Here is a 25,589-nt window from a genome sequence, read left to right on the forward strand (position 1 = left end):
AAAAGGCATTATTTAGAGAGATGAAAGACTAAAAAAAAGTTTGATTTAACTTTTCCAGGTACTTACCAATTCAGCTCTCCTGAGTCTGCATCACTTGGGACTTCTCTCGGCAGAATAAAAGCCAATGACCTCGATGTGGGTGAAAATGCTGAGATTGAGTATAGCATTTCCAAAGGGGATGGATCAGACATGTTTGATATCATCACTGACAAGGACACACAGGAAGGGATTATAACCATCAAAAAGGTTTATTTTTCCTCCCTCTCTTTTTATTACACTTAGCACTGCAGGTGGGTTTTTTCTTTCCTCAAGGGGGAGGGAAAAGGAAAGTCTTACATGGGGTCACCTGCTGAGAAGCTGTATTAGTTTTGTTGTCCTCTTTTTTCATCACCTATTGTTATTCCCAAGGCTTGGGGGAATTTTCTTGGCATGTCACTTCACATAAAGCAATATTCTCAACAGCTGCTGTCTATCAAAGAGACACTCTCACAAACAATAGTTTTGAAGTAGAGGCATGAAAACCTGGAGGGGTTCAACATCTGAACTCTGCAGCAAGGTTCACAAGGGGTTGAGGTGAACAAAATGTTGTAGGTTTGCCTGAAGGTCTGAGTTTGATGAACTCACACCTCTAAAGAGAGCTAACCCACTATGGATAACCTATCCTCCTGTAGCCTTCCTGTTCCTCCACTGGGAAATCTCTTCTAGAGCTGCAAAAAAGGTTCAACTCAAACCTCCAGCCTACTTAAAATCTGCCCTATTTCCATCATACCTTGACAGTTACATGACATGTCAACAGGTGCCCTCAGATAAAAGGAATATACAGAACCTGAATTCACAGACAATCTGTGATTCTTTAGGGCTTGAAATTGTCCAGATAAGCATATTGAAAACTATTTTGAGGTTATTTGAATACACATTTTAGGCTACAGTTCACACTATTTTGGGTTTGTCCTTGGGCTGTTGAGACAGATCATATGAGGTAACTCATGATACTTTCCATTTCAGCCATTAGCCGCAATTTTTTTTCTAGTGAACATGTGAACCCCTGCAAATATGAATAAAACCGTAAAACCCAAACCTTGCATGCAGGTACATAATTAGATATGAACGTAAATCCAAATTAATTTGAGCTTCATTAGCTGAGAACCTTTGCAAAGTGGTTCTGATAAAGAATTGGCAATCCCATTTGGAAAATAAAATCAGATGGAAAAAAATTGGAAAAATTATGAATTATTTTTACATTTTTATGCAAAATAAGGCTGAATGAATGTGGTCTGGGCTACTTTAATTCTGGTACTTCCTAAATTTTTGAGTGCTTGACTTTGCAACCTTAACTTATTTTAATGTAATTTTTTAATATAACAAATATGTGAATCAAAGTTGAAACTGGAGCTAGAACAACTCATTTTTATTTTATTTTGATACAACAATATGCTGGATATCATAGTCAAGATCTACAAAAAACTCAGACCCACCTAGTTCATTCTATTCCACTTTTGATTGACCCAGTACTAGATTATAAATACAGTTTTATAAATCATGTTTATGGGGGATATTTGCATCAGAATCCTATAAAAATAATATACATATTTGTAAGAGATAAAATACAGCATAGAATATAAATGGAAAAACCAAGCTAATCACTGTCATAGTTATTTAATTATTGATGGACACATTCTCATAGCTAAACCAACCTAAAGTCTGGCAAACAAACAAAACCTTTTAAGAAAACCCACATCACTCATACTAAAACCTTTTTCCTTCCATTTTCTGCCCTTCTTCCAAGTTTCATCTCAAATTTGATGTATCAGATTGTCATTAGAAAAGCTTTTTCCCATGGTACTCCTCACACTGGTCATAATAAGGAAATTCAAAAATACACTCATGAGAAAGCTCTAGCTCTAATATTCTGGATCGATTGTTCCAAAAAACAATTTTATATAAATTTAGGCTGAACATCCAAGCCTTTAGAAGCTTATCCCAAATGATGATGCCTTTGAGATTTGCCCATCACTAGTATTAATCCCCTTTACAAGATTTCAATATGGAATATGTTCATTATTGTGTGTCTAGAGTATAGCAGATTTTAATTGCTTTGAAACATGATTAGAGTTTTCAAGTACATAAAAGGTTGTTACAAACTCTGAGGATAGGACAAGAATCAATGGGCTTAAATTGCAGCAAGGGAGGTTTAGGTTGGACGTTAGGAAAAACTTCCTAACTGTCAGGGTGGTTAAGAACTGGAATAAATTGCCTAGGGAGGTTGTGGAATCTCCATCATTGGAGACTTTTAAGAGCAGGTTAGACAAACAGCTGTCAGGAAGGGTCTAGATAATTGGTCCTGCAATGAGTGCAGGGGACTGGAGTAGATGATGTCTCGAGGTCCCTTCCAGTTCTATAATTCAATGAAAGGAGAAAGTGACTTTACCAACTTCCTAAACGCTATTACCAAGCTACATTTTGCATAATAGGATGAAGAATCCCCTGTCCTGTACCTTAGTCAACTATAATTGGCTCTATATTGCTGTGACTGATGAGTTGAGTATGTGCATGTAGGAACCCTGTGCGGACTCTCAAATAGGATTAAGGCTGCTAATGCGGTCCCTGATAACTCCTGCCCCTATTATTTTAGTGCTGTAATTTTTTTTTACATTTCTTGTAAACTGACCCCACTTTTTTATCATTTGCTCTCTAGCAGTTGGATTTTGAAAACAAGATGATGTACTCCTTAAGAGTGGAGGCAGCCAACACTCATCCTGACCCACGCTTTTTCCACTTGGGGCCATTTAAGGATACAGCTCTCATCAAAGTTTCTGTGGAAGACATAGACGAACCTCCAATGTTCAGCAGGAGCTCTTATATAATAGAAGTAGATGAAGATTCCAAGGAGGGAACGATCATTGGACAAGTGATAGCTCAAGATCCAGATACCACCAAGAATGCGATAAAGTAAATATCAGTTCATGCATGGTGTAAAATGCATTAGATGTAGATGCTCATTTCATCTTTCTCTCAAAATGTAGTAAAGCAAATGGCATATGGTCTGCTCCTGAGCAGTTAATAGCAGCTTTAATTCCAAATGAGCTCAGTGACAGTAGAGGACACAAATGAGTGAAGTGACAGTTAAGGGCACTTAGCACATTACAGGATCAGGCCTACAGTGATCAAGTGGAAATAAATTGAGCAATCAAATATCTGTGGAGATCTAGTGATGGCAAACAGAATTAATACATCACAATATGTCTTTTCAAATGGAAAAATATGGGGGTCAGGCAAAAGTGTATAAGCCTGATTATAACAAACACACATTGCTTTGCAGAACTCTTGCTTATATCAATTTCAGGGCAATGCTATTTTACCTTATTTGTCCCTATTGGCCAGCTTATATAAGATGTTCAAGACAGTGATTAATACTGGGTGAACGTGCATCTCTGCGGGTCAATGGAACTCAGCATTCTGCATCACACCTTGCAACAGGCCCAATGAATGAATTAATCCCCTAGAGATACACCATCTACCATGTTCTACTTCTTAAATATTTAATGATCAACATTTGTACAGCATATTAAATAGGAAACTACTGTGAGAAAGTCATAACAATTAGGAGGTAAATGTTTGGTGCTGTGCTACTGCCGTAACTGTTAGCGCATCTGCTATTATTGTCTAAACCAGAGGTGGGCAAACTACGGCCCATGGGCCACATCTGGCCCACGGGACTGTCCTGCCAGGCCCTGAGTTCCTGGCCAGGGAAGCTAGCCCCTGGCCCCTCCCCTGCTGTCCTCCCTCCCCTGCAACCTCAGCTAGCTGTGTAGCCAGCGCTCTGGGCAGCGGGGCTATGAGCTCCTGCGGGGCAGCGCAACTGTGAGAGCCCCCTGCCGGTCCTGGTGCTTTGAGTGGCATGATAAGCGGGGACAGAGGGGGTTGGATAAGGGGCAGGGGGTCCCATGGGGAAGTCAGGGGACAGGGAGTGGGGGGGAGTTGGATAAGGGGCAGAGGTTCTGGAGGGGGGCGGTCAAGGGATGGGGAAGAGGAGGGTTGGATAGGTGTGGGAGTCCCAGGGTGCCTGTTAGGGGACGGGGATGTGGATAGGAGTCAGGGCAGTCAGGGGACAGAGAGCGGGGGGGTTGGGTAGGGAGTGAGATCCAGGGGGACTGTTAGGGGTGGGGTGTCCTGGGAGGGGGTGGTCAGGGGACAAGGAGCGGCGGGGTTGGATGGGTTGGGAGTTCTGAGGGGGGCAGTCAGGGTGGACGAAGTGGGAGGGGTTGGATAGGGGGCGGGGCCAGGCTATTTGGGGATGCACAGCCTTCCCTACTTGGCCCTCCATACAGTTTCAGAACCCCGATGTGGCCCTCAGGCCAAAACGTTTGCCGATCCCTGGTCTAAACTGACATGCATAACACTGACCATTTGTACATTAGTGCATAGACCATGCAAATTATTGTGAAACCTGCTTCAGCTACATTTCTGATTGAAAATGAGATAACTCTGAATGATCTACATGCGCATTTTTGGGCAAAATAATGTCATCAAGCAAATTACGCATACGCTCTTTACTCAATAAGTTTGTGGCTAATGGCCACTAGATCACTAGATCAGAGGATGACTATAAATGTAAGTTAATCTTTTCAGAAGGAAAAGGGAACTCAACAAATGCAGAAGCCAAAATTTAAAAAATATTTTCTAGTGATTTTCTGCCCATCCTGAGAAAAATCAAAGGTGCCTTGTCTTCAGAGAGCAGATGCTCAATGGTTGCCAAAATTAAGTTCCTGTGATGGTGTCTGAGATTAAGCACCCAAAAAACTGAAGCATCCAAAATCTCTAATCATTTGTGAAAATCTTAAAGACAATTCAGTCTGAGTTAACTCACTATCTTTCCAGAATTTGTTATATTTCTGGGGTAAAATATATTTTGTAAAATGACTCATACTGAATAGCTGCCTATACAGATGTGTTACCCTTCAATCCTATTTAAGATCAGTGCCATGAAACTGACATTGTATGGGCTATGCTAAGCATATGGAGTTTACACCCCATCTTTCAGAAAGAGCCAACGTCTTAAATAACTTAACTCAGTATTTACAGTAATCTGCACTAGTTATTCCCTATAGTAAGTACAGGGAACCTTAGGTAATACCATATTGCAAATTTTAAGGTAGCCTTTCCTAAAATAAAACTGGAAGCATTTAATGGTGTTAGTAAGCAAAACTGGAAAATATAATAGAAGAGGGTGATACACACTTGTATTATATCTTGACAGATATTCTGTGGATCGACACACTGACCTCGACAGAATATTCAACATCTATTCAGGAAATGGGTCTATATTCATCTCAAAGCCACTTGATCGGGAAGAAAACCCCTGGCACAATATCACTGTTATAGCAACTGAAATCAGTGAGTTGGAGATGGCTTATCTAAAGAGAATGTTAGAACATGAAAATTTGGCAATTCTGTAACAAATTTCTGTTTTAAATTTTTTTTATCAGATTCACCATTGTCTGTCTTTAAAAATTGCAGCCAAGCATATCATTTGCTAACTACAAGCAAGAAAACTCAATAGGGGGAAATGTTAATAAAAAACTTATTATTTGATGATTTTCTTACTTTTTCCCATAGTAAAAAAAAATAAAAAAAAATTCTCAGGTCTACTTCAGTTGTGCAGAGCAGCACAAAGCCAACATAATTGGCTTCCTGAGGATTTCCCTTGCATAAATTGATACAGAGCCAGCACAGTGATTCTACATTCTACATGATTCTAGCATTCCAGCAATGCCAGACCATCAGAATGGTCCTTTGGGACCATGGGCAGACATTAGATTGGCCTTCAGGCTGTTCTAATTTACGCCAGGGATCAACCCAGCCCCAGTCACAACTAGAGGCCTGTAAAGTTAATATATTACCCTTCCCCCCAGGCAGAAAATAAAATCTGACCTTGTATCTTCCATAGTGGCACACTACAGATGATTAAGTGATGCATTCTATGACACTATTTTTCTCCTCCTTACAACTTCTTCCTTCAATTTGGGAACCAGTAAGATTAACATTGTATGAGCTGTGATGAGCATATAGGATACCCAGATCACTTTTAGAAAGAGCCACACCATTTTTTCTTTAAGAAAACTATTTTCTCCAAACATAGGCCCAACTGCCAATATTTGCTTCACTTTATTCATCCCATTGGCTATGGTTTGGCCTAGCAGGTTACTTGGAGTGGCACATTAATGATGATGGTGTCAGATACATTCTTCCTGCCTTTGTAGCTAGACAGGGCTTTGAATTGATCCATACAATGTATCTATCCCCCCTGGATTACCTTCAGCAACTCCATTTTAGGACACAGATCCCAGAAAATAAGCATGTATACACTCACTGTTGATTGGAATACATTGGCAAACCAGACACCTTGGATAATTTAAAATTCTGTTTTCAACTGCGAATCAAATTAGACTGAGATAGTTTTGCCTTAATATAACATTTTTCTTTTAAAAATAATGTAATGGGTTTCAAATGTAAATATGAGTCTTAACTATATTAAATTATATACCAGTAGGAAATTGAACATAACTGAAAAGATATGAACATTTCTTTTATGTTATGGGGTGGGGGAGAAATTAGATGAAATATACTTGATAATTTCACTTCTATTACATGAACTGTAAATCTTTCTAATCCTTTTATTCCTTAGCTAAATTATAATTTATTGTCTTGTTCCAGATAATCCTAAGCAAAGTAGCCAGATACCTGTCTTCATCAGGATTTTAGACATAAATGACCATGCACCAGAATTTGCTAAATATTATGAAACTTTTGTTTGTGAAAATGCAAAAGCAGGACAGGTAAATACATATTTAATCTACCAGCATATTTATGCCTGTGTCTTCTGTTGCTGTGTTTTATTCATTTCTAGAGTTACTCACAAGGGAGACTAACATCTTCATGACAATCTTGATTAAATAATAAATCTTCTGACTGTATTTCCAAATATAATAGACATTTTAGGTGGACAAGGAATGCAGGATTTGGCTCTAATATAATACATACACAATATTTTATTTTTAGGTAATGATTTAATAGCCTTCATCACAAATCTCTTTTATAGAAAGAGTCATGGATAAGTCACTAAAATTTCATATGTTTAGATAATTCTTCTTGTCTGCATGCTTACCAAAGCATTATATGATCTATTGTTAACTTAAAAACCCAATTTTGGAAATCTCACATATTTATGGTCCCTGCCAGAATCAAGAAATAGTGATATGGAACTATAATTTTAAAGCTAAAAAGATATGTCAACTTTTTCAGATCTTGGTTAAGATTTAATTTGAGCTAGATTTGAATTTGTGAAAAGGTCCAGGATGGCTCTTGCTTTATACAATCTGGATCAACACATCCTTTTAAAACAGATTTAAAGAGGAAGCAATTTACTAGCTTGGAGAAAAGAGAAAAAAGTTCCAGGTAGATAGTACAGCAAAACACACATATCATGGATACACTGAAATATTCTATTATATTGTAACTATAACAATCTTCTATTTACTATGGATGTTTGCAGCATTGTTGTAGCTATGGTAGTCTCAGGATATTAGAGGAAGAATGTGTGTGAGGTATCTTTTATTGCACCAACTCTATGTTTATGTAGTGGTCAGAGAGCTATAGATGTGAGTCCTTTGGGGATGATGTTTTGTTTGGTCCTGCTTTGAGCAGGGGGTTGGACTAGATGACCTCCTGAGGTCCCTTCCAACCCTGATATTCTATGATTTACTCATGAAGTAGATGTCACTGGTAAAGTTTTGCTTCCTTTCTCCTCATGTTGTGGAGATTTCATTTCAAACATCAAAATTCATTATCTTCCATTGCTGTTTGCAGTGTTGTTGTAGTTGTGTTGTTCTCAAGACATTAGCGAGACAAGGTAAGTAAGGTACTACTTTTTATTGGACCATCACATACTGCCATGTACTGGGAAGAAAAAAAATCAGGAAACATACTCCCTGATCATTCAAGGAACCCAAAACAATTATCAAAACAGAAGTTGATCCAATAAAAGATATGACCTCACCCATCTTGTCTCTCTGTTTATCTTAGAGTCAGTTAACATTTCAATTTTAACACCTTTGTTCACAGAGTTATGCCTTCACTATAAACATTCACTCTGTGTGGAAACATTGCATTAAAAGTATCTCAGTATGGAATGGATTTCTAAGGAATTAAAAGTTAAGGGCCAGACTGTATCCAGAGGCAGAAGCCCATAATAGAAAAAGTATAGAGCCCTCTTGGGTAAGCTCTGTATGTGTAGATTTCCCCTTACAAACTAGGGAACTCCAGGACGTACAGATTGAGTGTAAGGTAGCAATTGAAACACGAAGCACATTTGAATGTTATTTTGGAAAGAAAAAGAAAAAAAGGGGTGGCAGATATGCAGCCAATGGCTCAACTGAGTCACATTCTGTTCACTTTATTCACCCAGTGTCACCAATTGTATGAGCCAGTCCGTGAGTTGGAAGGATAATATAACATACTTTGACTGGAATTGCCTTGGTTTATATCAAGGACTTTCACTGCCAATATGATTCTTTTTCATACAAATCTTTTCATTACTTTTGATGCACATAATACAGTAAAATAATATATACAGTAACAGCAATACTAAATTAAATGCAAATAATGGTAGGAATTATAACAGATAATGAAATAAACACATGAAACTCCAAGCCTAATGGTACACCTTGTCACAAAATAATGTGATGTTTTAGGATGTAATTAGGATACCACTGTGACATATATTTTCATGTGTGACTAAGGGTTGAGATCTAGGTAATGAGTTTAGAAATTTCATCCAATTACTGTTTATTGTACTCTAGTAGTTTTATTTTATAATGTATTAATTACTTTTTCAACAGAAATACATTCAAATAATTCTGGCCAGCAAGTCTGTATTGCTGGTATATGACCAGATTTATGTCTGTGCAACAAAACCTCTTTGCATAGTACAAGATTGTGGACAAATAATTTTTAGAATCTAAGTTCAGTGATTAATATCAAAGTGAGTCATGGTAAAAGATTTAATAGCATTGGACAAAGCAAAGCAAGATTAAACATATGTAATATTTTGAGTGAGGGAACTCAAATTTGGGAGTATGGTCAGAAAACAAGTTCCACCCAGACTGGCTACTTGTCACCTCCTCTTAAATAATACCTTTCCAAACTCTGTGTAGTCCTATATATTCTGTGGAATTTCAAATGTAGGGAATACTCAAAAATGCACAAATTACAATTTAGCTTCCCAACTAAACGTGTGGGTGTAATTCACAACACTTTCCCATTCTTTGGGTGTAAATTAGGGCTGGGATCTTCAAAGTGACCTATGAGACTTGGTAGGAGTTGGACACCTGACCTTCCATGGCAGTTAATTGACTGCCTACATTTTCCTTTTCCTTTTGATTCTTCAAGTTCATATTCTGCAATAATACTTTAGAGACAAATATTTTGCATTTTGCAGTTGATTTATCTACTTGATCACTCCTCTTCAGAAACCTTAGATAAACTGGAGTAAAGGTTGAACATAATTTATCACTTAACAAAAAGCTTAAGCCTTCAAAGAGAAGGCCGTTTTGAAGTTGCTGTTTGGTCACAAACACAAGTGTTAGAAAATCTAGATATTCTAATTTGAGGCACTACTTACCTTGCCCCCCCTCCCCACGAAAATATAATATGTTCAGAGTATTAGAAAGTACAATTAAGCTCATTTAATATCACTCAAACAATCTTAACTCTGCCCCTGCATCACCTGGTTGACAACAATCAGAAATTTTGAGACAATGTGATTCTCAAGGAGCACAAAGGGCTAAAGCAGCATCACCCAAGATGTATCTACATAGATACTTTTATCCCTTGTATATACTTTTGTTTTATTATTTTATTATTTCCTCCATTTAGTTTTTGGCCCTCAGATCTTTCTATATTATTTATATTGTGACAAAGTTCCTCCTCTACCTTGGTGAGTTTTGCAGTTATTGGCGGATTTGCTCGCCTTGGAGCTTCACAGCAGCCCTCAGTTTGGCCATTTTCGTGAACTCACAGTCCAGGTCAAATCCTCCTGTGTCTGACCAGGAGTTGGGAGGTTTGGGGGGAACCCGGGCCCGCCCTCTACTCCGGGTTCCAGCCCAGGGCCCTGTGTAATGCAGCTGTCTAGAGTGCCTCCTGGAACAGCTGTGCGACAGCTACAACTCCCTGGGCTACTTCCTCATGGCCTCCTCCCAACACCTTCTTTATCTTCACCATAGGACCGTCCTCCTGGTCTCTGATAATCCTTGCAATCCTCAGTCTTCCAACAGTATGCGTTCTCACTCTCAGCTCCTAGCACCTCTTGCTCCCAGCTCCTTAGACGCCCACCACAAACTGAAGTGAGCTCCTTTTTAAACCCAGGTGCCCTGATTAGCCTGCCTTAATTGATTCTAGCAGCTTCTTGATTGGCTTCAGGTGTTCTAATCAGCCTGTCTGTCTTAATTGTCTCCAGAAGGTTCCTGATTGTTCTGGAACCTTCCCTGTTACCTTACCCAGGGAAAAGGGACCTACTTAACCTGGGGCTAATATATCTGCCTTCTATTACTCTCCTGTAGACATCTGGCCTGAACCTGTCACAATATTTAAGTGCACAAAGATTTTACTTGGCTTTGGGTAACATTTGTGTGGATTTTAGTAAGTCAACATTCTTCCCATTACATCCCCACCAAGTTTTACTTTACTAAAAAGGAAGAGAGAAGGTTTAGAGAAAACATGTGCATTTTTAAAAAAGTAGCTGTCAGAGGCCTTGTATTTAGCTATTCAGATGCTCCTTCCAAATAGCATGAGCTCAGCATGTAATTCCAGAAATGATTTTCCCCAAATGGCAAATTCAGTACTAATGCTACAGATATTATCTTCATCAAATATTATTCCCCAAAGTACTGCCTCCAACTTGTTACATATGCAGGGATGTGATATTTTCAGGTTTCTGTGGCAGCAGGAAAGTAGAAGATTCAAGTCAAAAATTTCAAGCATGGATATCTAAAGTTAGGCACCCAAATTCATATTTAGGCACTTATGTAAAGTTAGCTTCATTGAGAGCTGCAAGGGCTCAACTCCTTTAAAATCAAGTCACTTTTAATTAGATGTCTGAATATAATTATGGATTTAAATGCGTGAACATTTTGGACATAATATTTATATTCCAAATAATTTTCAGTTTTCTTGCCTATTTTAATATACTGTACCATACTGTTATTGTATGATAGCGCATACTGTACAATATATTAGAATATACTATTATTCATCATACTGTTCCACCTTATTTTAGAGCTCACCTAAAGCAGCCAACCTGTTAGAATTGTAATTGCTTGCCGTTGTGCCACATCAGTGCATTTAACGCTGATGTTCACAGCAGGAGGGCTAGACAGAGAAGATAAATATATTTAATTAATTTTAAGATTTTCTTTTAATTGAGCTTAGCTGTTAATCACACCACTTTCTAAATCTCATTCACATCAGGAAGCAGCCAGAAATATCAATTATTCCTCTCCATTGCCAACTTACAATACCTGTGTTCAATGTCAGACAATATTAGAGGGTAGATTGTGGCATATATGATGCAGCTGTGTGAGGGGGAACAGTACAGAGTTGCAATATCCAGGGGCGGCAGTGATGAGAGAGTCTATTGAGGAAGGGAATCATCTCTAGAATTGCTTTTTTCACATGGAAATATAATTTCTGCTTCATCCATTAGGATGAGTTCCAGATCTGTTCCACAGACTGGTAATGTGGGCTAAGGTGGGAGAAGCAGGATCCTGGCCCCAACTCATCTTTGTCCTCTTTTAAGTGTCACTTTCTCTGTGATGGAGCTCCAGAAGCACAAGGCCTGCTATTGTGGAAGGCTCTTGCACAAGGGCCTCTCACAACCTTATTCTATGAGCTCATTAAGAGCAGTACATGATCCTGAGCTGAACTCAAAAAGAAAAGGAGTACTTGTGGCACCTTAGAGACTAACAAATTTATTTGAGCATAAGCTTTCGTGAGCTACAGCTCACTTCATCGGATGCATTCGTGGAAAATACAGTGGGGAGATTTATATACACACAGAAAACATGAAACAATGGGTTTTATCATACACCCTGTAAGGAGAGTGATCACTTAAGATGAGCTATTACCAGCAGGAAGGGGGGAGGGGAGGAGGAAAACCTTTTGTGGTGATAATCAAGGTGAGCCATTTCCAGCAGTTAACAAGAATGTCTGAGGAACAGTAGGGGGTGGGGTGAAAAAACATGGGGAAATAATTTTACTTTATGTAATGACCCATCCACTCCCAGTCCCTATTCAAGCCTAAGTTAATTGTATCCAGTTTGCAAATTAATTCCAATTCAGCAGTCTCTTGTTGGAGTCTGTTTTGGAAGTTTTTTTGTTGAAGGATAGCCAGTCTCAGGTCTGTAATCATGTGACCAGAGAGATTGAAGTTTTCTCCGACTGGTTTTTGAATGTTATAACTCTTGATGTCTGATTTGTGTCCATTTATTCTTTTACGTACAGACTGTCCAGTTTGATCAATGTACATGGCAGAGGGGCATTGCTGGCACATGATGGCATATATCACAATGGTAGATGTGCAGGTGAACGAGCATCTGATAGTGTGGCTGATGTGATTAGGCCCTATGATGGTATCCCCTGAATAGATATGTTGACAGAGTTGGCAACAGGCTTTGTTGCAAGGATAGGTTCCTGGGTTAGTGGTTCTGTGTGGTGTGTGGTTGCTGGTGAATATTTGCTTCAGGTTGGGGGGCTGTCTGTAAGCAAGGACTGGCCTGTCTCCCAAGATCTGTGAGAGTGATGGGTCGTCCTTCAGGATAGGTTGTAGATCCTTGATGATGCGTTGGAGAGGTTTTAGTTAGGGCTGAAGGTGATGGCTAGTGGTGTTCTGTTATTTTCTTTGTTGGGCCTGTCCTTTAGTAGGTGACTTCTGGGTATTCTTCTGGCTCTGACAATCTGTTTCTTCACTTCAGCAGGTGGGTACTGTAGTTGTAAGAATGCATGATAGAGATCTTGCAGGTGTTTGTCTCTGTCTGAAGGGTTGGAGCAAATGCGGTTATATCGTAGAGCTTGGCTGTAGACAATGGATCATGTGGTGTGATCTGGATGAAAGCTAGAGGCATATAGGTAGGAATAGCGGTCAGTAGGTTTCCGATATAGGGTGGTGTTTATGTAACCATCGCTTATTAGCACTGTAGTGTCCAGGAAGTGGATCTCTTGTGTGGACTGGTCCAGGCTGAGGTTGATGGTGGAATGAAAATTGTTGAAATCATGGTGGAATTCCTCAAGCACTTCTTTTCCATGGGTCCAGATGATGAAGATGTCATCAATGTAGCGCAAGTAGAGTAGGGGCCTTAGGGGACAAGAACTGAGGAAGCGTTGTTCTAAGTCAGCCATAAAAATGTTGGCATACTGTGAAGCCATGCGGGTACCCATCGCAGTGCCGCTGATTTGAAGGTATACATTGTTCCCAAATGTGAAATAGTTATGGGTGAGGACAATGTCACAAAGTTCAGCCATCAGGTTAGCAGAGTCAGGCAATTCTCTCCAAGGAAGCCAGGGAGTTTTACCTTAATGGAACTGCAATGGAATGAATCAATGACTGCAAAATTCAACTCCAGGATATCAACTCATCCAACTCCCTGTATTTGCTGAGACCACATTAACAATAGTGATCAACAACTAGACTGTTTTGCTCATTGGTGCTATATTCTCTCTTTCCATTTTTGAACTCCCAAACATTAGAGCATGGATAGAGCTAATCTTATTTGGGAAGATGATATTTTTCCTTTCATTATTCTGTATTTTCTCCACAGGCTGGGAAGGAGCAGGGAAAGGCATAATTGTCATGACACCATTGATAAATATTGATCATGCATTGTTGTACAGATCTGTAGCTGAGTTATGGGTAGGCATCCAGTGACTTAGTAGAGTGATATGTTAAAACGGAGGAAGAGGGGAAAGATTTTCTGACTTCTGACATGCTGGTAATTATTTTTGGGTAAGAGCCAATTTCTGATGAGTAAATCATTTGCCTTCAAAATGCATCAAACTACATCAAAGGACAGATATTTTAGAAAGATTTCCTTAAAAAGACAGTGTCTCCCAGATTCTTCTACGTCTTCATCTTTCCCACCTACCATTGTGATTGGTCATTGATATACTCAGATATACTCAGGGGACAGTGGAGTCAAATCATCCCAAGGGGAGCATGTAGGAAAGTCTCTTTGTGCCCTCCTTTCTATGCATTCAGCAAAGTCCAATGACAATCTCCCCCTCAGCATATTTTTTCATAGTTTATCATGGGTTTAAGGGGTGATTTTTGTGGAAGTCCCTTGACAAAATATGTGCAGCACATAACTAGATGAACAGATTTCCGGAAATGATAATACTGTGGTTGAAGGTTTGTTATTTGTGATATTCACTCCTAGGCCTTGTTTACACTAGTGGCGACATGCAGGGCTCATGTAGCCACATGACACAATGAAAAGCAGGCTGTTTGCACATTGCACTCTGTAGTGACAACGTGCCAGTGAAAGGTTCTAGTAGTGATGGGGGAGACAGCAGGGAAAGTCTTTATCAAGAGAATGGTAGTGGGGCCCTACATTGCTAAAAATAGATGCGGGAGGCACTGCTTGGGCGTGTAGAGAGCCATGTCGGTTATATACCCTGCTATTTATACCCATGCTAGGAGGGCGGCAGTGTATGTTCTTTACATGCCACTGTAAGTGTAGACATACCCCTAGACTGAAGTAAATAAAAAATTGGTCAATCAGGGGACTAGTAACATGTTTGATGTTTGATATCTCACAAACAGTCAATGAGAGAAATAAAGAATAGTGTAGACATTTGAAAAACCATCTAGTGTTATGCAATATCTATGTTTATTTCAGGCAAAGTCACAAATTACCAGAACTTAAAGCTCATTCAACTGAATTCAAGGCTACACTCCAATCAGCTCCATAATATGTAGCAGAACAAAAGCAAAAGTCCAAAGCCATGACAGTTAAGCATCCCCAGGTTAAGAATACATTATCATTATTGCAAAGTACAAAACTTATACTGTAAGTTAATTGCGTTGTTTGAAAACTGCAAAGAAGGGACTGTTTAAATAAATTAGCGTCCCTGAACTCCTCAGGAATCTTCCTGGTTTCATAGCAAGTGACATCACAGCTGCCTTATGCAAAGGGAATGAAAACTGCTGTTTTCAAAGAAAGGTGTCATGTTTCATAATGATAACCAATATACACTGACAGTGACATATTGAAAGGAGTGTGTGTGGCAAATTGCCAAACATCTCATGGATGTGTTGGTTGTCTCAAGTTTTTGTTAAAATATTATGGTAAATATATTTTCCCCAAACATTTTGCTATATTCTCTGTCCCAGCCCATTGCCTTCATGAATATTCATACAAAAGACTTACTTGGATTTTTATAAAGAAACTTTCAGTTCTGCCTTTAAGAGAATCTTCTAAAGCATGCTGAGTGACTTATAATTACAGAAGTCTGGAGCAATGAGGAGAAAACACCGTAGCATCCAAATCATCCACAGTATCTGAAAAAGAGATGGCACTCTGTGAAAGATACATAAACATGGGCCGAATGTACAGGGGTGTTGGAACAATCTGTATAGTTGGGGTGCTGAGAGCCATTGAACCAAACTGTAAGCCCTGTATATAATGGAAACCACTTCAGGCCAGCGTGTGCTGCAGCACCGACAGCACCTCTAGTTCCAGCACCTACGCATCTGTGGAACCCCACCTCATATCTGCGAGCATTCACCCATGGGATGTCCCTCTGACTTCAATTGGAATAAGACCCAGATCCTCAAAGTTATGAAATCACATAAAGACCTAAATACCTTCAAGGATCTGGGCCTAAGTACTCACCAACATGAAGAAAGGTTGCACTGCTCGGCCTACATTGTTTAAATGTCAATAAAACTACTCTGTGCTGGATATAAAAAGTGAAGTGTTTGTATGGACATCCCAGGTTTACATTATCAGCACTTGAAAAGCTGAGTGATCCCTTCAAGAATGGGAATTTATCCTATAAATCCCAATGAGCTGCCTCACGCTGATTCTCCTAAGAAAGGTAGAAATACTGACAATAATGCTGAATTTGTCAATCTGAGTTCATTCACCAGGCCAGCTAAACGAAAAGGAATGCATTTTTTCAATAGGTCTGATATGCTTGAAATCACATTTGATTTGAGTAAAAGTCACTTTCTTGAAAAATTTCAGAGTAGCAGCCATGTTAGTCTGTATCCGCAAAAAGAAAAGGAGGACTTGTGGCACCTTAGAGACTAACAAATTTATCTGAGCATAAGCTTTCGTGAGCTCACGAAAGCTTATGCTCAAATAAATTTGTTAGTCTCTAAGGTGCCACAAGTCCTCCTTTTCTTTTTTCTTGAAAAAAAATCTCTCATAAATCTTACAATGTCAGGCATCTCTCTGAAGTCTCTGTGAAGCACGAGTACAACTCCAAATTCAGAACTGTTTCAAAATGGAAAAGCATGTATTCCATTTGATACCACAAACTTTAAATAGCAAAACATTGTGCACTAGTTTTTACAGTATCACTATCATACCAAAAATCAGAATGGCTAAATCTCTTTAATTTCTACTGTAGGATTGACTTTAGTCTGTTTTATTCATGATTTTTAGATCTACAAAAGCTAACCTCATAATGTTTCTATTTTTTGTTTGTTTGTTTTGGTTTATTCACCCTTTGGAAAACTTTGCCTGCAATAATTTTTTTCATTTTCCCCCCTTTATTCTTCCATCTTTTCAAGACAGTCAATACCTTTAACGGGTAATAAGGGTTGTTTTCCCCCCCATTTCTGCAGACTTATTCTCACAAGAAATTTTTAGTGTAATTAGGTTCCTCTATTTCTGCCACAATTGTCCACTCTTGATATTATTTTCACTTGAAGGGAATCATATGTGGATCTTACAAACATGTCACTGATTACATCTTGAAAAGCCACACGATACTCAGCTACAATGCTTTGGTAGCTATTATAGTTGGGTATTTTCTCCCTGGATATTTCCTAGCAATACTTAGACAAATATCCACACTATTCTAATTCTCTCTCTTCTACCTGATGTTTTTGTTCTCACATTGTCCTTCAGACCTCTACAAAAATTCAGGAGGAAATTTTTTTCAGTCAATTTGATACTCTGCTAGCCTTCCACCATAAAGAATTTCTGCTATAATGGCACTGGAATTGTAGGCTTAGGTGACATGGGGCTTAAAATGTTGTAGCTACCTAAACCCATGCCTACACTATCACATCCACTATTTCTCCTGCCAGTAGGAGTGGTAGCAACACTGGGAATATTCAGAGAAAAAGGTGATAGTGGAATTACAGGTTCAATGACATGCCAACACAGCTCCTTTGTAAAGAGTGTGAACTTGGCCAAATGTATTTAAAAAGTTCCCCAAGTGTCAGGATCCTAATTGCTTTCAAAATGTAGAGATCTTAATGTGTACTTGAGAACCTCATTAATTTTAAGAAATATTGCATAATCCTGCTTTAACTATATTCTGTTCATCATGAAGGAAGATGACATTCATGAATTCCCTCACAGGTTCCGTTCTGATGACAGGAAACCATAAGGACCCTGATTCTGATCTCCCCAATGCTGGTGTAAATGAGGAAAAATGCCAAGGAAGTTGATGAGCCAAATTCTCATTTACACCTGATTTACAACAGTGTAACTCTACAGACTATAATTAAATTACTCCAGAGCCAACTATTCATCTAGTGTTTTACTATATTTTCTTGCTGTATTGTCAGGAGTGTCTAAGTTAGGTCCCAAACAGAATAACTATATAAAATATTGAATGAGTGTGTTTAATTCTCATTGAAATTAATATTCAGAAAGGTGTTTTAAGGGAATTGTCATTATCTCAATTGCTACAAAAGCTTAAGATAATGTTATTTAGCAGTTACTGCTTTTGATTGGACAGTTAATGCTATGCATGTGCTCTGGAAATCTCAGTGAAACAAGCTGCATGCATAAACCTTCTGATAACAAACCCCTTTGAAGTCAGTGGAAGCAGACTGGAGCACAATGGAGACACTTAGCACCTCAAAGGAGGCACTCAGCACACCACAATATCATAAAAAGCAGGTCCATCTTCACAGCATGTGCTAGAGGGGCTCTCTGCCCAAGAGTAAAGAAGTGGTGAGGAGAGTTCTCTGCTGAGACTTATTGTGGATTCCAGCCACAAATCCTTTCTCTGGGAAATCCACCCACTCACTCATGCCACTGAGCTATCCTGACACCTGATTAAGCCCAACGCTTCTCCTTTTGGATAGAGCCACAACTGTGGCAGCAGGACATTACAAAACATGCTGGATTTCTGTGGTACTACAATAGTTAGTGAATGTAAACAATCCAGTAGTCATTTTTACTGTACATATGAATGATCACAGTTTATAGCATAGTAAATGTAATGACATCACGTTATAACTGCACAATGCTTAATATAATATCGGTACTGAACTCATTCTTCCTTACTGTGTTTGCTTTCCCAGTTTTAGCAACTTTCAACATCTTAAATTACTCTGAAATATACCAGAGTACTTGTTTTCTTTTTCTAAAATTATTTTTAATGTGGCAGGGGAGCAGAGCAGGTGCTAGGCATAAACAGACTAAGCATTGCTTAGAGCCCCAAGCAGCTCAAGGGGCCCCCTATTTGCTTTTTATTATAAGAACTTTCCTGTTTTAGTATTGTGGGCAGGAGGGGCAAAATATTCCTGGTTAGGACCTCCACCGTGTTAGCACCAGCTCTGCAGGGGAGTCTTCTGCATTCCAGAAGGAATCTTAACATTTTCCTCCTCTTTATGCATGCTGGCTCTCATGTCCCTATGACAGTGCTACTATCTTCCCCTCACAATTGATCTTGACTGCCTTCCCTTTTCCACCAGTGCCATTCCACAACCAGAGGTGTCCATTTAGGGTGATGCAAGAGATTTCTCCACCCTCTCCTTTCCCCAGCCCCCAACAACTGAGAATTCTGCTTCTGCAATATTCTAACTTTATCTCCAGGAGAAAAAATATGTGGACTAAGACCTGAACCCATGTTTCCCACTTACGGAGCACAGTGTGTGAAGTAGCTGCTAATTTATGTAAGGGCATGGGAGGAAGCTGGATTGGACGGAGGGGCACCCTTCACACATCAATGCAGGGAGCTGAGAACTAACCAGAACAGAAAGCTGCCTGCTGCCACCAGGAGCAGGCCCTTGTTTGTGTGCTGTTAAGTGGATGTAAAGTTCAAAATGAAAGAGCTGATGTGTTTAACAGAAGCTCTCTTTGTTTTAATGTGAGACCACCACACAGCACACTAACTCTTGGGCACTGGGTGGCTTCTTCAAATATAATTGCATAGAGTATTTTACAATAATCTACACAAAAATGCTGTTTTATTTTAAAAAAATAATAATAAAAAAAATTAAGAACATAACACCTTGTTTTCCTTATAGCTGGTCCAGACTGTTAGTGCTGTGGACAAAGATGAGCCTCCTCGAGGCCACAAATTCTTCTTTGAGTTGGTGCCCGAATTTGCAGTTCATCCCAACTTCTCTGTTGTTGACAACAAAGGTAAACAACTCTGCTCCTGCATGTCATAGGCTTGCCAACTTTGGTTGGATGAATTCCTGGATGTTTCATCACATGATATTATCTTTAATTGAAGATTAATCTTTAATTCCTGGAGACTCCAGGGCAATCCTGGAGGGTTGGCAACTCTATCATGTCATCTCACTGTTTTTCCCCCATGCCAGAGACCACATCACTTTGTCACATACAGTTATTCTGCTCCTCCATTTCAGATAACACGGCAGGGATTCTCACTAGAAGAAATGGATACAGTCGCAGTAAAATGAGTACCTATCTCCTGCCAGTCTTAATATTCGACAATGACTATCCAATCCAGAGTAGCACCGGCACGCTGACAATTCGAGTGTGTGCCTGTGATAGCCGGGGGAACATGCAGTCCTGTAATGCCGAAGCCTTGCTCCTTTCAGCTGGCCTGAGCACGGGTGCTTTGATTGCCATTCTCCTCTGCATCATTATACTGCTAGGTAAGTGATCCTTGTGACCTATATGTAATTTAATACACACATGCTAGTCACTGCTTTATTGACTGCTGTCTCTCTACAAAGACCTTGATTCAGAAGACTGGAGAAAAGCCCTTAATATGGCCATTTTCCACACTAACTGCTTTTTAATAGGAGGGTTTGAATTTGTTGTAGTCATTACAACTACTCAAAAGAAAGCTGAAAACTGGGATGAGAATGTCACTGTTTTACTAAGATGTGATATGAGGCAAATAGTAATGTAGGACTAGATTCTTCTACCCTTATTCAGGCAGAGTATTATCTTACTTGTCAAGTAGTCCTCCATTTAATGAAGTTGAGTAATGTACTACTCAATAGGCGTACAGATGACAGAATCGGCCTCCTAATACTTAAAAATTAACAAATAAACCATTTATTAAGTCATTTATATTTTCTATATTTTAAAATATAATGGAAGAGCTATATAGAGAGAGTAACTTTCAAACATTTGCAAGTGGAAGGGGGTGGAGGAGGTGAATGGTGGGCATGGAAGGGAGAAGAACAGGGAGAGAATGGAGGGACAACCTCAAGTACATCAGAAGATATCTAGGGATATCTAGGGATCTAGGATGAAGTCTGGTGAGATGGGGTTGGGGAGATGAGGATGGCTTGGATAACTGGAGAAAGCGCTGAGGAAGCAGGCACAGGAAGCTGGTAAATCAGCATGAATGCCATGCACAGCTTATGTAAGAGGCACTGAGCATCTGACTGTGAAAGATACTAATTCACAGAAAGCATTTGTAAGCATATCAATAAGGGGTCTGCCCTCATAAATGCCTCTGGTCCTTATAAGTGAAGTTCTTAAGCATACTTGAGTAAGCCACTATTCCTGGCTAATAGGGGAAATTCAACAAAAATCTAAAAATGGCTGCTGCACACACAAAGAAACTATATAGAACAGAACTGTAGAACCATCTCCATTCAGTGGATCACATTTAAGCATATAGCTTCTCGCCATGTTCTCTCTTGTTCCCAGCATGCCCTCTCCTCCCTTTACTCACCAGTGCTCAGTATATAAGTTGGCTCATATTGCTGAGCACAAATGTAACCTACTTCTTAGCATGAGTTAGGCATCCATTTCTACATCTGATCCACAGATGACCTAACTGTGCTGTAACTCCCAGCTAGTGGTCTTAGTCCTTTAGCTCCTGCTGCAGAGGTTCACACTTCAGCTTCAATCACTTCATCCAAAGGTGAAGATTGCTATATTAGTATTTCTTAAAGCAACAGGATCTGTTGTTTAAATAAGTGGCTGTTAGTACAGACCTAGATACCAAGTCCTGCAGCCACAGAGGTCAATAAAAATTTTGGCATCAGTGACTGTAGGTTGTTAGGGCAAGATTTTTTTAAAAAAAGTCTAAGTGACTTAGGCTCCTAAGTCCTATTTTCAAAAGTGATTTAGGCACCTAGGACTCTAAGGGCTGGTCTACATTTCAGCTGCCAGTTGATGTAAACTACGCAATTTAAGTTACGTTAGCCTATCTCAAGCCAATATAGCTTAGATCTACTTGTTGTGGGGTCCACACTATACTATGTGATGGGAAATGCTCTCCTGCCAGATTGCTTCCATCTCTCATTAAGCAGGAGTACAAAAATTGATGGGAGAGCGCTCTTCCATTGATTGAGCATGTTTTCACTAGACCCGCTAAATGGATGCTGCTTCATCGATTGCAGCAACACCAATTTAGCTCCATTGTGAAGACAAGCCCTAAGTCTCATTGAAAGTCAATGGGACTTAGGCCATGTATAAACTTGGAGAGCTTTGCCAGTATAGGTATACCAGCATACTATCCTAACAAAACGCTCCTAGTGTGGACACAGCTACACTAGAATAAACCCACTTTTGCTGGTGTAGCTTATTTCAGCCCCCATCTCCCAAGTGAAATAAGCGATACCAGCAAAAACTGTGATCTTTGTCAGTATAACAGCATTTTTGTGACCTTTGTCAGCACAGCTATACCTGTCAGAGATCACACCTCTTCATACCCCTGACCAACATAGCTATGTCAGCAGAAGCTGTATTATACTGTGCCTGTCACTTTTGAAAATGGGGCCTTAGGAATGTAAAGCTTGACCTACACTAAAAACACAGGTGCCCCTGAGAGACTTAGTTAAGATGACTTAAGCACAGGTATAGACAGCACTACGTCATAATGCCAGAAGGGACCACCAGATCATCTAGTTTAATGCAAGAAGGGACCACTAGATCATCTAGTCTCTCCTCCTGTATATAACAGGCCTCCACCACCACCCAGCACCGCACATCAAATCCAACAACTCAAATGAGACCAAAGCATTACAGCCCACAGGAGACTAAATATGATGTGCCAAAGGCAGAGAACAGGAGGGACCAAGGTGCACCAGTGCCTGAGGCCCCCACAATAACAAGGAAATGATTAAGTGAGTTATACCTAGATAATGAAGGAAAGTCACCTGCACCTACACGCTGCAGAAGAAGGTGAAAAACCTCTAAGACCCCTGCCATTCTGACTTTGGAGAAAATTTCTTCTCAACCCTACATATAGTGATTAGACATAGTTAGACTCAGAGCATATGAGCATGAACCAACCAATCAAGCACGTAAGAGAGGAAATGCTTGGTGCCACCTCAGAGCACTGTTCTTCCACATCCAATGTTCCATCTCCAGCAATATGCATCTCTGATGCTTCAGAGGAAGGAGATACAAAAATAAACCTTCTCAGAATATATTGGAGGGAAAAATCCCTTCTTGACCCTGGAGATGGCTGGCTGAAACCCTGAAGCATGAGAATTTGGGAATGTAAGGCAAAGTGGATGTGAGCCCCAGGGTTATTGATCCCTGACTCCTACCATCACAAGCAATCCATTATACAATAACACACATAATTGTCCTAAATTGCTCTCTCCTAAAACTAAATTAAGTTGTCCCCCCCCCCGACAACTCCTATTGGGAGGTTGTTCCAGAACCTCACTCCTCTTATTGTTAGAAACTTTCTTCTAATTTCCATCCTGAATTTGTTCATGGCCAGTTTATATCCATTTGTTCTTCTATCAACCTACCTACTTCCTCTCAAGAGGGTGCATTTACTGCAGTGATTCCATTGCTGTAGCAAGTGTCTATACCAGGGGTGGCCAATCTGTGGCTCCGGAGCCACATGCGGCTCTTACAGAAGTTAATATACAGCTCCTTGTATAGGCACCGACTCTGGGCCTGGAGCTACAGGCGCCAACTTTCCAATGTTCTGGGGGTGCTCACTGCTCAACCCCTGGCTCTGCCACAGGCCCTACCCCCACTCCACCGCTTTCCATGCCCTCCCCTGAGCCTGCTTTGCCCTCACTCTCCCCTTTTTACCCAGAGCCTCCTGCATGCCATGAAACAGCTGATCGGGAGTACGGGGAGGGAGGGGAAGGCACTGATTGGCGGGACTGCGGGTGGGTGGGGGGTGCTAGGAGTGAGTGGGGGGGAAGCTGCTGATGTATTACTGTGGCTTTTTGGCAATGTACATTGATAAATTCTAGCTCCTTCTCAGGCTCCGGTTGGCCATCCCTGGTCTACACTATAGTGCTATAGCAGTACAGGTGTACCATACACTCACTTATGAAAATGTTACCCCTAATGTCTGCATGGCAAGCACCACAGATCAGAAATGAAACAACTAAACATTATTAGGGACTATGATCAAAGAAACCTCCTCTCCAGTGTGGAACCAAAACGACAAACATTAGGAACAAGATTTTAATACAAGGAATTAATAAGGAATAATACAATTCCTTAACTTTAATCTAACTTTAAAATTATATATTTGTAATTCTTATATCTGAATCAACATTCACTTTATTATTGTTAGACAATAGTTTTCCCCTATTTTCCAAACATCCTCTCTCAGTTATACAATTATTTGTCCATTGCAAATGTGCATTAACTCCATTTCAGGGCTAACTATTTTGTTTGTCTCATTATTTAGGCTACATTGCAGATCATTATCTATTTCTTTTCAGTTTTAGTTGTGCTGTTTGCAGCACTGAAGAGGCAGAGAAAGAAAGAGCCCTTGATTATCTCAAAGGATGATGTCCGAGACAATATTGTGACTTACAATGATGAAGGAGGTGGGGAAGAAGATACCCAGGCTTTTGACATTGGAACACTAAGGAATCCTGAAGCAAGAGAAGATAGTAAGATGAGAAGAGACGTTATCCCAGAAACTATATTTCAGATAAGGAGGACTGCACCTCTATGGGAAAACATTGATGTCCAAGATTTTATTCAACGAAGGCTAAAGGAAAATGATTTAGACCCAACCGCACCCCCTTATGATTCATTAGCGACATATGCCTATGAAGGGAACGATTCTATAGCAAATTCACTTAGCTCTTTGGAATCACTTACTATGGATGGCAATCAAGATTATGATTACCTCAGTGACTGGGGACCTCGATTTAAAAAGCTGGCAGACATGTATGGTGGAGACGACAGTGACCGAGACTGAGAAAGTAATCTGTTACTTGGTCAGTGTTAGTGGAGGTAATGTCTATGTTACTAGATAAAGTGGCCTACATTCTCTTACTTGGAAAAAAATACAAAAAATAGATGTTGTTTTAGTAAGGTTTGCTTAATCAATAAGTCAACGTAAATGAATATGATTGATTTAGATATAAAAATAAAATCTATACTTCACCCTCTCTGCCTAAAAAACCCCTGGAGGAAGATTCTCACCGACATGAGAAGACACTAAAAAAAAAGGCTTTTTGTGCCTTTAATAATAAATAGATGGAAAACTTATACTTTTTTTTTAATTGTTTTGCATCACATTTATTACTAGTTGGGAGATTGTGCACTCGTGTTGTAACATAATCTGAAAAAGTATAACTTAAAAAAAGGAATTAATATTACTGCCATATTTATTGAGTTAAAGAATGTCTGTGTTGATTCATCATGATATTTTTATATATGTATATTTATATTTTTGTATTTTTATTAAATAAATTAGTATTTGTAAAAACATTATTTCATTTACTTTGCCAGTCATAAATTACTGAACAGGAAGAATCATATGCTGTATGGATTTTTTCTTCAGACTAACGTCTTTACTTCAGAATAATGGCTGTACTGTAAAATGAAGAGAAGAAAAAAAAAACATGAATGCATTTCTCTTTGACAGAGGTACAGTGTAGAAAAAAATAAAAAGCATTTTTTCTGGGTAAGTCCAAACACAGGTGATTATAAATAAATGTAGTCTTACTTCAACTTTGTACTGTTCAAAGGCATCAACATATAGTTTTACTTTTGATTCCACACCTCCAGCATGCCCATTTACTGGCAGTTGGCCAATAAAGGAATTAAATGCATGAATTACAGAGAGTTGAAGAAACCATGAAGGTTTGTTCCAGTAGATATGTTATTCAGGCAAAAACAAATTTACTGTGCTTT

At 39.5% G+C, this 25,589-nt stretch overlaps 1 protein-coding gene across 5 annotated transcripts in view; it reads left to right on the forward strand.

Annotated features, from left to right (window-relative positions):
* Window positions 1-25,283, forward strand: part of LOC119851904 (cadherin-9) — a 123,500-nt gene extending 98,217 nt beyond the window's left edge. For 2 of the 5 annotated variants that reach the window (XM_038392500.2, XM_043508436.1), the window contains 7 exons: window positions 59-246; window positions 2,696-2,949; window positions 5,258-5,394; window positions 6,715-6,836; window positions 19,547-19,664; window positions 19,895-20,146; window positions 24,161-25,151. In XM_038392500.2, the coding sequence (XP_038248428.1) occupies window positions 59-246; window positions 2,696-2,949; window positions 5,258-5,394; window positions 6,715-6,836; window positions 19,547-19,664; window positions 19,895-20,146; window positions 24,161-24,648 (1,559 nt within the window). In that variant the 3' untranslated portion in view covers window positions 24,649-25,151. Of the gene's footprint in view, window positions 1-58; window positions 247-2,695; window positions 2,950-5,257; window positions 5,395-6,714; window positions 6,837-19,546; window positions 19,665-19,894; window positions 20,147-24,160 lie in introns of all 5 variants that reach the window. The other 3 variants (XM_038392501.2, XM_043508435.1, XM_038392507.2) reach the window with 3 other exon arrangements.
* The last annotated feature ends 306 nt before the right edge of the window (window positions 25,284-25,589 follow it).

This window comes from Dermochelys coriacea, chromosome 2, assembly GCF_009764565.3.
Source record: "Dermochelys coriacea isolate rDerCor1 chromosome 2, rDerCor1.pri.v4, whole genome shotgun sequence".
Taxonomy (NCBI): domain Eukaryota; kingdom Metazoa; phylum Chordata; order Testudines; family Dermochelyidae; genus Dermochelys; species Dermochelys coriacea.